The sequence below is a fragment of the Poecilia mexicana genome, unplaced genomic scaffold (genome assembly GCF_051168715.1).
Source record: "Poecilia mexicana isolate PSO_F unplaced genomic scaffold, ASM5116871v1 scaffold_8, whole genome shotgun sequence".
NCBI lineage: Eukaryota > Metazoa > Chordata > Actinopteri > Cyprinodontiformes > Poeciliidae > Poecilia > Poecilia mexicana.
The window spans coordinates 11,219,421-11,232,783 of record NW_028263377.1 but is presented as its reverse complement, the minus strand read 5'-3'; the positions used below and the strand labels follow the sequence as shown (position 1 = coordinate 11,232,783).

The following is a 13,363-nucleotide window of genomic DNA, read 5'->3' as shown; positions in this document are numbered from 1 at the left end:
GAGGCAGTACGCGTAGTATAGTCTTTTCTGCCTACATGCTGTACATACTGTTAGATTTTTGTATAAATGTTCCTTGTGGGCCTCTCTTACATAATACCTACAAATCTGCTGGGCTAGAGCTGACTTGAAGTGTTCGAAGTGTTCCTTTTGCTTAGACGTTTCAGGCGTACAGTTACATAAATCATCAAACTAGATTCGGGTGTGTTCTTACCTTGTTCACTATCAAAGTCAATGTTTAACGCACGTTTGTACTTTGTGTCGTTCCAGTTTTATAGCAGCCCATTCTTGCTTTGCAATACACAGATCTTTAAATTGTTTTACATTTTTCCACATATTTTCATGTGCAACCACAAACTTCACTGCAACTTATTTGGGATCGAAATAGCACAAATGAATGAAAATGATGCATGGTTTTCAAAATGTACACACACAAGTTAAAAAACAAAAAGTGTGCTATGTATTTGGTATTTGTATTCACCCCTTTTTACTTTGATGTTCCTAAATAAAATTTAGTGCAAACCATTTCTTTCTGAAGTGTGCTGACAGGACATCCATTAATCATAGACTTTTTGTATCTGCCCTCTATGGAAGGAAGAGGGGCAAGAAGGAACTTGTTGTTGAAAGGAAGTCATGTGGCGCTGCCTGCTAATCAACCACAAGTCATGGAGGGGACACAGCAAACATGTGGTAGAAGTTGCTCTGGTCAGCTGAAACTAAATGTAAGCTTTTGTACATTTTCTTCCAATGTTAATGCTGGAAGACCCATGATGAGGCCACAGGTTACGGCAGGAAAACTGACCCCAAGCAGTCAGCCAGAGTGGTTTAGATCAAAGTGTTTTCACATGGGTGTAGGAGACAGGCTCATTTGATGTCTACAGGATAATTTATATTAAGATTTGAAAATAGGTGATGACAGATGCTCTCTGTCCAATCCGAATACGTTTGAGCGTTTCCTCAACGGAAAAGTGGAAAAAGTTCAAACCGTCTTTCCCATCGATCACAATGGGCAAGGATCATATTCCAGAGTTCAACGTCTCTCTGTTCAACTTTCTGATCATCCTGGAAAAAGCAGGTAGAATGAAGCAGCAAAAGCAGTTGAGGCGGATCAGCAGTGCCTGTCAACATCTGATGGTGTCACCCATCACATGTTACTGTGAAATATTGTCTCCGTTCAATATTGTAAACTGAGCTGATAGCGCGTCACGTCAGCCATGAGAGTATCAAGCACTAAGAGTCTTCAGTCAGGGGCTTCTTTAGATTCGTTGCGAGATTGACTTCTACTGGAGATCTGTCTCTCAGACATCACCATCATCCAAAACAGCTTTTTGAAGATATTTGGACACCATGGGTTACAACCTGTAGCTTATCTTTAGGATATTAAGAGCACTACTTTGTAATTGAATTGATTTGAATTTAAAAGAATAATGACTAAATTAATTCACTCTCTAGATACGTAACATCATCGGAGACATGCAGCAAAAAAAATTGCAAAGATTTTATCGAACAAATTATTAACATTTCGGATTTTTATCTGCTAATAAAAACGTTTTCAAAACACTGTATGTGTGTACTACACTCTGGTAGTACTTTTATTTTTTTCTTTTTGATCCAGGTTAAAAATGTCCTGCACATCTAACCAACCGTGGAGCAGGAAACACAGATCTATACATTTTTGTTGTTGTTGTTGTTGTTTTTAATCTCCGCTGTGTCAACACAAGTGAGACATCTCTTCCCACTGATAACAACTGCCACCACCACAGAGCTGGAAAGTGTACGTGTGGGTGTATCGAGGGTGTGCACATAGAATTTAAAATGTAAAGAAACGAAAAAAAAACACCCCAACACGATCTAGTTCTGGTCTGCAACAGGGATCAGCAATGCTATAATTACATTAGCGGCGCTATGTAAGAAATTGAACATGAATGCAGGTTTAATCCCTCGGACAGTCAGCAACGGTTTCTCTCGAGGAAAAGTTCAGAGTGCGCCTCTTTATCTTCTAATAACGCCATGATGTTATATTGCTTCCAACGCTCCCGCTCTTGCATGCATGACATATCTGGCTCACCCATCATGGATTTGTATCTGATCCCATTATGTTTTCATCACATAACACCTACAAGAGGTAAAGTGGACAGAGGGAGGGAAAGAATGTAAGCAGGGTGGGTGCAAAGTGGGAAAGGAGAGTGTAAAAAGAGAGACCAACGGAGGCTCCTCCTTGTTCGCCGTGTGCGTTTCTTGTGTTTTTCTCATCCGGCTTCTCACTCACACTCTCTCGCTCAGCAGAGGCTCAGAGGTAGGGAGCAAAGATTCTCACTTAGAAAGGGTGGAGAGGGAATTTTTATTTTTTATTTATTTCTCTCTCTCTCCCTTAGAAAGAGACGCCAAAAAAAGAAGCAAAAAAAAAAAGGTAGAAAATATTGTGTTTATTCTGGGGGAGGGGCAGTGCCACCAGAGCCAGCCAGCCTGCCTGCCTGCCTGCTGCATGTGCTCAGCCTGCTTACACACTGTGTTTCCAGATGGAGAGGAAGCAGGGAGAGGTGGACCACCTGGAGCGCCCGAGCCCACTGACTGACAAGGAGAGGGTGATGATCCAGGACTCGTGGGCGAAAGTCTACCAGAACTGTGAGGAGGCCGGGGTTGCCATACTGGTCAGGTATTTCCATCTGCTGCTTTAGGTTTTGATTAATGTGAATGTGGCTCTGTGACAGAGTGTGGCAAAAATGGGATGCTGTTTTTTTTTTGTTTCTTTGTCGTTTTCTTTTTTGCCCTCCTTTGCAACTTTGATCAGTTTCAGAACCATGAATTTGATCTTTCCCCCCCTCTCTGGAGCTGACATGTGTTGATGCATCTGCTGGAGCCTGCATATGTACGACCTATTTTCCCAGGAAATACGAACAGATTCCAAACTGAAGCGTTTTCAGAATACAGCAGGGAACACACTTAGATGCTAATGTTTTCCACGCGACAGCCTTATCTCTCCGTATCTCCTTTGTTTTCTCATGTAATCAAAGCAAATCGTTAAAATCCATCATGGAAACATCTTTGGCTGTCCTTCCCTTGAAGCACAGGCCATGTTTTGAATACCTGCCGCCACAGGACTCCATCACTCTGCAAGACCTTTAAGTCTTCCCAGAAATCAAAGGGCTCTGAGTTTATTTTAACTTCTTTTATTTTGACACACTCAACCAGTCATTTCAGCAATCGAATCCATCTATTTATGGGAATCTTGCGGAGCTGTTGGAGAGACTCTCACAGTCGCTGTCTTTTTTTTTTTTTTTTTTTTTTAGCATTAGCACTGAAATCCAGGAATGGGAAACTGTTGCAAAAGTCAGCCATCTGCACGGATGTGTGGAGGCTTTTGACATTTGTTCATGTGTGACGGGATTCGCCGCATGACACGGCGTGCCTTAATAATCCTTTCTGATTGCAGAGGGGCATCATGTGAGTGGCGTCATGCACCGCTAGTCAAGCAACGCGCGTTTTTTTCATCCTCTCAGATGAGGAAAGGGACGTAGGCAGCCTCGGAAAAGTATTCACACCCACTTCAATTGTTTTTTTATACACATTTTCTTACATTACGGTCTCAAGCGTCTACGTGTTGTTTTGTGATTCTATCGGGCAGACCAAAACAAAAGACAATTGTGAAGTGGAAGGAAAAAAATATACACGGTTTTAGCAAGTTTTTATAGATCAAAATTGTAAAAGTGTGGCAGGCATTTCTATTCTGCCAGCTTTCACCATTTTAATCTTTAGCTGAATGCTTTGCCTACCCTTGCCCATAGAAAGTCCCCATTCTTCACTACAAAACAGCTCAATTTTAGTTACACTGGATGAAAATCATTTGAGCTCATACATTTACAAGTCTTGCTCAGTTGAATGCCAATTGAAGCCCATGCTTTGATGGTCCAGTCAAAGCACGGGCTTTGACTGGACCATCTACATGGTTACATGATGATTTCTCTGGCTGCATATTCAGAATTAGACCTCAGAACAAGGGAACCACTGCAAAAGACTTGAGGGACGACTAAGGTCTCAAGTCTTTTGCAGGTTTTTTACCAGGAATGTCATGTATTTTAGTGCCATCAACTCTAACCAGCTTTCCTCTACCTGCTGAAGAGAAGCAGCCCACAGCATGATGTTGCCACTACCAAGTTTCACACTGAGGATAATGAGTTTAGGGTGTTAGTTTACCACTGCATGTTGGCCAGAAAATAATTTATTTTTATGTCGTCTGACAAAGTTGCTTAGTGACTCTTGTTGTTTCGTACGCAAAAGAATATGTTTCAAAATGTAAAGACAAGGTAAGGTGGTAAAGTCATTAAGAAACTAAATTGTTTAATCGTCAAAACACCAGAAGTCGCCCAGAAGGAGCTTTTTCAATAAAACCTTGTTTTTGAGATGAAAATAATTATTTATATCCAGTAAATGGATGGACTATTTCTTATATGCGTTCAGTATTTGCTATGAATCCAAGGCAGAAACGCATTAACACTGTTCAGTGATGCATTTATTAATCACAAGTTATGTCATTATTATACAATCCGTGGCCGTATTGCTTATCTTATACTTTCCTAATAACATGCAGCACTGGCTTGCAGGCCTTGACAGTCATGTGGTATAGATCCAGAGGTTAAATACTTCACATACTGACTCTTTCACTACTCAAGCAACACTTGAAGGCAAAACAATGGTTGCTCAGAGTAAAATTTAGGTCGAATAAATTAGACTGAATACAAATGCACATCAAAGGTTTCATTTTATTTAATTTTTTTTTCAATCTGACATTTTGAAAACCATGTGCCATTTTACATCCACTTCACAAATGTACTAATTTGTGTTGATCTGCCACATAAAACCCCAGCAAAATCCACTGAATTTTACAGTTATCTCAAAAAGAAAAAAAAAAAAAAAAAAAAAAGTTAAACGGTTATTGATACTTTCTTGAGGCACTTCATCGTCAGAAAATTCACAAAAAGCACCTAGGTGAAAGTTAAACATGTTTCGGTACAATTCCTCCACAGCCTTCAGGAATTTGAAGAATGAATATTGATTGGAAAACCAGGCCCTGTGCAATATTCCTCTAGGCAGTAAGAAATACATCGTGTCGCTCTGCCGAAGGGCCTCGGCGCTAATATTAATCCTACAAAATTACAGTCTTTTTGGCTGGCAGATAAGATCGACGAGCGCAAATCACAGAGCTCCCTCTCTGAAATTAGAAGCTGTCTTCAATTCAGCTCCTCAATTATTCTTGAGAAACGATAAGGAAGGATTAAGAGTTCAATGACCACAGAAAATTCTAATTAGGCTATTTATATGCATCCACAGGTCATGCAATTACAAGACAGAGAGATTAAACACTGTCGCTCCTCATTAGTTGGCAGCAAAACAGGGACTATGAAGCTTCGGCATTTTCAAAGCCTTCCACCCATCCGAACTCGCTGAGCGCACTCCAACTTCCTCTCTTTTCACATGTAAAACCCCGATATGTAAGCATATGTGTCAGAGCTCGCAGAAAAGAAATATTTGCTTCCTTTTTGTGTAAGCAGTTGCAGAGCCAGGGGGAGATGGGACATCTTGATTTGATAGCCAGCAACCAGATGCTTTGGCCCCCTTCCCAGAACTGTGTGAGGGGGTGAAGCTTTTAGGTTCCTCTGTGCAAAAATTCACTGTGATACCTCCGAGGGTCAAGCGGGAATGTAATTAAAGAAAACATCAAAGTGACTATTTGTTCTACCGAAAGGGCCCCAAGTTGAATCACGTAGTGTGAATGAACAGAATCTAGACTTGGGAATTATGTTGACACGAGAAGACTGCCTGTGCCCCAAAAAACAAAGTGAGGAAAAATATACGATGTAATCAGTGCTGCATGTAACTGTACCTGTTATAAATGTTTGATAAATCAGATGAGCCTGACAGGGGAAATCTTCCAAAAAAGCAAGATGAGGTTTGTAAGTCTACCCTTTTGCCCTCTTTCTACCAGAACATCTAGCTGTGGTTTGTACTATTGCCTAACAGCTAGAAAGTTGTCGGTCCAATTCATTTGGCAGTTTCCACGCTTTGTCTGAGGAGTGGTAGATATTTGCTTGGGTTCTACAGTTTCCTCTCGAGCCCCAGAATAAGGCCTCTTAGTCTTTATGGTGCGTATAGATTTAATGATTGTAAAAATTGCTACTCTGAGTTGGTCCTGTGGCGGAAAAGCGCTCGGTCGAATTTGTACCTCGTCCCTCACCAATTGCCATCTTTTTTCCTCAAGTTTTCTGAACAGGATAAGGTGGCTACGGAGGATGGATGGAAGAGTTCTGAGAAAAAAATGTGTATCTCTGGCTTGTAAAAATCTGAACCATACAACCCTATCACAGTATTTTTTTGTCACTTTCCAATTCATTGGCATAACAACATCTTTCTGCACACCTAGCCTTTTGAGATCTATCTTAGATTGTTTTCTTATTGTTTTGGACAAAATGTAATGAGTGCACACGTACTATACAAAAAAAGGACCACATCATGAGCAACGCATGCAGAGACTTGTCAAGACTTCACGTTTCACATAACGTACTCTGCTTTTTTATGTTTGGACCTGCATGATGTTTTTTACATGGCAAAAACATGAGTAATGTGACAGCATCTATCCCTCTGCCAAGTCTTCCTTTAGCAAGTTAAGGCTTTGGACAATGTCTAAAATTTACCTCTAATGTTCTTCTCCCTCACAGACTGTTTGTGAACTTCCCTTCATCCAAGCTATACTTCAGCCAGTTCAAGCACATCGAGGACACGGAGGAGCTGGAGCATAGTTCCCAGCTCAGAAAACATGCCCAGAGAGTCATGAACGCCCTTAACACGTTGGTGGAGAATATCGACGACTCAGAAAAGGTGGCCTCGGTGCTGAAGCTGGTTGGCAAAGCCCACGCCCTCAAACACAAGGTGGATCCAGTGTACTTCAAGGTAAAGAGCGCATGAATCAAATCAAGACAAACGGCGGGCGTGTAAAACAAACGGATCAAAATGTAAAGAAAGAATACATACAGCCACCTGAGGTGAAGTAAGAATTGCAATCGAGAAATATTTGATTCAGCTAAGGCTGAAACGTCTGGGTAGAGAGGAAATAAAGTTTACACCAGGCATTTACATGCAATGGGGGTTCCCTTTATTTTCACTGTTTGTTTTTAAATTAGACTAAACATTTTTGGTTTAATGTTGGATAATATTACCAGATTTGTTTCTATATGCTAAATCCCAGAATCAGTAGACTTGATCTCATTGGACTGAGATGAAGGTTTAGTGATGCTCACTTCAAAACATTGATTTTGTCATATAGTTGTTGTATATAAAATAGTTGGAAAATAGATCAATTCTGGTCTGGATTACAACTTTTCATTTCTTTGTTTTTTAATTACTTTTCTTTATTCTGCCACTGTCATGTGTCTTTTTTGTTTGTTTTAGTTTTTAGTTGTGTTATGTGTAAAGCACTTCAACTAACTTGTTGCAGAAATGTTCTTTGCAACTAAACCTGACTTTGCCAATAAACCAAGTGAAGTAACTGGGTTATTTCACTGGGTTATTAGCATCACTAGCTAATAACCCAGTGCAGAGCTAAAAAATCTCTGCATGCATGCAAAATAATCACAGAGTGAGTGGGTTTCCCATTTAAAATAAGAAATTGGTGAACGGCATGACTGGCTTCCTTTGACTTCAATATTCTGGGAGCAAAATCAATAACAACAGCTGCGTTATTAATGATGTTTCAAAAGAATCCCAAAATGTCAAACTCCAAGTGCCACTTTGAGGTAAACTACTTGCTTGTGTCTTTTTAAGATCCTGAGCGGTGTGATTCTGGAAGTCCTGGGAGAAGAGTATCCAGAGGTTATGACACCAGAGGTGGGCGCAGCATGGACCAAGCTCCTAGCTACCGTCTGCTCTGGCATCAAAGCCGTCTACGAGGAAGTGGGCTGGACTCAACAATCGACCTCCAGCGGCTGAAACCCGTAGATTAGCACACCTCCAACGGGGATCTTATTATCGCTTTGCAGCTTTATGCAACAGCAATCAGATGACTGTAATATGACAGTGCAGTTTGTTGTTATCTATGATAATCATGGACAATGTAAAATACATATTACATAAACAAATATAGGAACACGTACTGTGCCCTTTTTATAGCTAGCATTGTGTTTGTGAGAGAAAGAGAGCACCCCTTCCCCGTGATTGTTCTCTTTCAAAGACTAACCCGCTTAGGATGCAGAAAAGAGAAAGAAAAATACTAACAAGAGACGGAGCGGTAGATGAGAGGTCACATTTGACTAGGGTGTGCCTTCTATTAAATGTGTCCATGTAGAAACTGAAATGTAAACAGGAGTCTTTCGAAACGTTCAAATGTTTTACAGATGTTCCCTGTTTTCACTTACTCATGTCGGTTTTGTTATGTGCTATGAATACTGGAGGATTTCTACATTTTCAACAATAATGATGATGACTGTACTTTTTTTTTCCCACCCCCCCCTCATTGAAACTCACATTTGTATGTGTTACTGAGGATACTTTGAAGTAAACAGACAAAAGAACCCCTTCTGATTAAAACTCATCATGTTATTATTTTTTTTTTTTTTCAGGTTTTTCTAGCACACACAAAATTGCCTTTTTTCCATACACCGGTGTTGTAATTATACATCATTTGGGACAAAAAGCATTTGCCACCTTACAAATTTAAAAGGCCTAAACAACCCAGCCCCAATGTGGAAGAATTTAGGGTCACTCTTCCTTGTTGAATTGTGTAAATTTAGCCACACCAAAGGGTTTCAAGCCTGAATGACATTTTTGAGGTGCTGCCACAACATCTCACTTTGATTTAGTCTGGACTTTGACTAGGCTACAATTTTCATTTTTGGGATGTGGCTGATAACAGGAAATTAATGGAGAAACAATTTTTTTTTTTTTAAATGGGCGACGTTGCCTCTATTGAAAATTTTGTATGTTTTACTGGGAAAAAATAAGCTGCCACAGTAGTGTTCAATAATACGGCGCTGACCTTTTAATGTGCGTTAGACAACGTTGAGTGAATTGAGATTTAACCAAGAGGACGATGTATGTTCAAATCATGCAAATAACAAAAGGAACTGTTCAGTAAGTCTGTCACGATAACAAATTTTGCCGAGTGATTAATTGTCTAAAAAATTATTGCGATAAACGACAATATTGTTTCAAGACCTTTTGACACTGATTTAATGGAAATGACTAATAATGCATGTGATTTCCTGCCATAGATATACATACTTTATTTTCAAAAGAACACATAACACTGGAACTAATAAACTAAACAACCAAAAACAAAAATAAAATGGATTCTCAGTCTCCATTAACAAAAAAAACATATTTGAATAAAAACTAAACCAAAAACAAAAATAAAATGGATTCTCAGTCTCCATTAACAAAAAGAACATACTTGAATAAAAACTAAACAACATAAAGCCAAAGTGGAAATAAATACTGCATTCAACCAAAAGAGTGCAGATATGAAGTCTGTATACTACTGCCCTTCAGTAATCACGAGACTTAAATAGAGAAGATGGGCACATCCGACTACCTAATGCAGTAGTTCATACTACATGATTTTTTTGCCCTTATTTTCCCCTTATGACGATCTTAGAACGTTGGACACGCTGGTGATTTCGTAACCGATCATCCTGCAGTATGTGGTGTATTACGGTGGATCGTCGTGGCCGCTCCGATCTAAATCAGGGATTTCCCCCAACTGGAAGCGTCAATGCAGCCCGTTGAATGTGACAGGTAGCCAATCAGAAAGCGCGGATTCTCCTCTGTCCTTTTTGAGGGGAAATTACGGAGGGGAATCCCAAACAGCTGACACACCGCAACCCGAAGTCCAGCGGACATTGGAGATGATATGTGGAAACAACATTAATATTTATTCAACATTTCGTGCTAAGAATATAGAAATGACAAGGGGAGGAACTGGAGCCAAATTGCTACTGCAACCGGAAGGTTTTCAGCTGTTCTTCGTTAACGTGACATAAATAGGTTATAATGATTTTCATTCAGTCAGGAGTTTAGCTGACTCTAGTCACATGCATCACAGGTGGATTCTAGTAAAGCATTGATTAATGCCTGGTTTTAAAATTAGTTAACTGGTCTTGTAGCCATTATTTTGTGCCCATTTGGCTGGACCCCACATGGCACTACGAACCCGATCAAACCGTTATACCTAGGATTTCTGTCAGGTTTTGAAAATAGGCCGACAGTCCACCAACAACTCGTGTGGTGTGAGCTGGACATTACACTAAGGAAGAGCACCGGAGTTGAGCCTTTTTTCATTCAGTGTCATCAACAGAAAGAAAAAAAGACAGGAAGAGACGATAAAGCCGATAATTAAAATGAGTTCGATAGGTTTAATTTATCATGCGATTAAGTGATTTATTGTTTATCGCGACAGCCCTACTGTTCAGTTTGTGTTGTTAGACCGAACACAATTTAATCACAGGGTTTTTGAGTTGTCAGAATGCTTTACAGATTGTGTGATTTGTGTGTGTGTGTGTGTGGGGGTGTGTGTGTGTGTGTGTGTGTGTGTGTGTGTGTTCCGAAAACTGATAAATGACTTTGTGAAGCTTGAATTGGTCAGAGCTGCGCTCAGAGAGCACAGGGATCTGGCCTCCTTGTTGCAGCAAGCAGTAAAGGAACAACTGTTTTACCATTTGATTAAAAAAGTTTTTCCATTTCAAAAGCTGTTTTTTACCCATACAAATAAAATGTCATTAAAAAGCACTTTTTAAATTTACTCAGATTATCTACATACTTTTTTTTGGAGGATATGAAACATTGAAATTTGACACCCCTCTCCCCCTAAAAAAGCGCATACTAAAATTCCTTCTCTCATGGAATGTAATTATCGTCTGTCTTGTTTAAAATCAATACTACGACCTTACAGCAAGCTCCAGGATTTATTCATTTTTTACCAATGCGTGTCTAGATAAAATACCATTTAAATGTACTAATATTTTTCAATGTCACGACTTACATTGTGACACTTTTTGAAGCCTTTTTCGAATAAAAAAAAAAAATAAAGGTGTCCTTCCTTGAATGAAAATGTAACAAGGAGCTTGATTTGGCTTGCTGTGCTAACAACACGGTGTGGGCTCTTTTCAGAATAGCAACACAGCATGCTCTGTTTGCCTTCTAGCCCTTCCAGCAGGAACCAGCCTGCTCCTTGATCCTGGCTAATCCTCTGTGCTAATCTGCCCCAATCACGAGTGAGAGCCAAGGCAGGAATAGTCCGACCATCACAAGTCCCAATCTAACGTCCCGTACCATTAACAACTTTCAATGGGGTAAGACGTTTTGGTGTCCCAGACCAGCAACGGGCCCGAAGGCCGGAGACAACTCTTCGGGGTAGAGCCATGTGCACCACCATGATGGTCCTGACCACCATCGCTATCATCCTGCGCCAGAGGTTCTCCAATAAAATCAAACCGTGAGTACTGGTACCATCAACCTTTTAGATAATATTGAATAATGTCATTATATTTAGTCCTTGTGGTTACAGTCTTGATTTTTGATTTTTTTCAACTGTTCTTTTTCTTTTTTTTTTTTTTTCTTAGATGTAGACACAAGAAAAGAAGCGATGTATAGTTAATAGGACTAATTACATAACGTGTTTCCAGCGAGTTCTGAACACTCACACGTACAAGAATCATACAAAAAAAAATTGCATATGTGTTTCACGTGTGGGAGAAAGTGTGAAACAGAAAGAAGGGACTTATCTTGCATCATTGATTTGAAATAAGTCCTGTGATTATTTAAGGGTTAGCCTCGATCGACGGCGTGTGGATTAAGTGCGCTGCCTTCATAACAACCACGTATTCCGGCTTTTCTAATGGGAAGATGGATAGAGGAGAAAATAGCGGCGCTCTCGAGTTCGTGGCTACTAATTGACTCAAAGTGCAATCTTTCCATCTCCCCCCAGGGCCTACTTACCCACTCTCCAAGCAATAGCAAACAATGACACGTGGCTATGCCACCGTGGAGCACGGCAAACATCTGGCTCGCACATTTAGGAGCTGATAAAAAAGAACCTTGTTTTTTAATGAGGCCTTCATCCTGCAAAGCAATTTACGTTTGTTTTTTTTTTACTACTTTAGACTGAGACATGGACAAAACCTAAAAAAAAAAAAAAAAATAGATGTCCCAAACCTTTGCTCATGTTTTTTGTTGTTGTTGTGACTACAGATTCTTGGAATTTGTAAAACATTACATCAGTGAAAAGTAAAAAAAAGAAAAAAAAGAAAAAAAGATGGATTTCTGAATTTTCAGTGTATTTGATTGGAATTTCGTCCAAAAGTTTGAACGTCTCACCGTGTAAAGTTCAACTTCAACAAAAGAAGACCATGCTGACTCTTGAAGAGCCGCAGAGCCCCACTACACAGAGGTCAGATTTTGTTGTGCTCACCACACATCTGGCCGTAAGGGAAAAGCGGCAAGAAGAAAGACAAAGTGACCCCATGGCAAAGATCTTCAAAGGTCTCCGCACATCTGGAAAGATATGTTGAGATCAAAGAGACCTAGATCAAAAGCGATGCCTCTTTGACCCCAGCAAAACATGTGACCCATGGGTTGCTGGGGTCACATGCGGCAAACATGCGGAAGAATCTGCTTCAGTCAGATTAGACTCTATTTGAACTTTTTGGTCAACTTTGAAATTTGAATTTACAAAGAGGAAAACCGCACCACGCCGCTGGGCTGTTTTTCTTCAGACGAGACAGGGAAGATGGTGAGAGTTGATGAGCAGCGGATGGAGTCAAATACAGGACAATCCTGGAAGAGACTGCAAAAGAGTAGAAACTGGGACAGAAGTCCTGAGTCTCCAGATGTGCAAAGAGACAGATAAAAAAAAAAAAATAAAGTTGCAGCTGCAACTGAACTGAAAGACAGCTCTAAAAATTGTTGACCCAGAGGAGCTGAGATGAACTGAACTTTACAATGAGGGGGGCGGGGGGTTTCTATATATTTGCGTGATATCATGTACATGTCCGTTCACAGGCAGAATGACAACGCTGATATGGAAATGCCGTACATGAAGAGCAATGGGACAACGGAAACCCCACAATGACAACAACTAAGGGTAAGGACACTAAAGCAAATCAAAGCAATTCAGTGAGACCGCAACATTTTTTGCAACAAGACACTTTTCTCATTTTAGTTGCTTTGTAGTGTTTACCGTCTGCAGCATTTTTCTTTTTTTTTTTTTTACCATTGACACTGCTGCTTATTGTTGAACTTTCTAGAGAAGCACAATCAAAAAAGGGTGGGGAAAAAAATAGATTTTTGATGTCTTTTTAACGCATTCAAGACACCAGATGAA

The 13,363-nt window shown here is 40.0% G+C and overlaps 1 protein-coding gene across 1 annotated transcript; it reads left to right on the top strand.

Moving 5' to 3' along the window:
• The first annotated feature begins 2,164 nt into the window (after positions 1–2,164).
• Positions 2,165–8,574, top strand: LOC106908520 (cytoglobin-1-like). Its single transcript, XM_014974643.2, has 5 exons — positions 2,165–2,293; positions 2,373–2,407; positions 2,517–2,653; positions 6,711–6,942; positions 7,813–8,574. Exons 3-5 carry the CDS (start codon positions 2,517–2,519, stop codon positions 7,975–7,977), a joined length of 534 nt encoding a protein of 177 aa, XP_014830129.2. The 5' UTR covers positions 2,165–2,293; positions 2,373–2,407; the 3' UTR covers positions 7,978–8,574.
• The last annotated feature ends 4,789 nt before the right edge of the window (positions 8,575–13,363 follow it).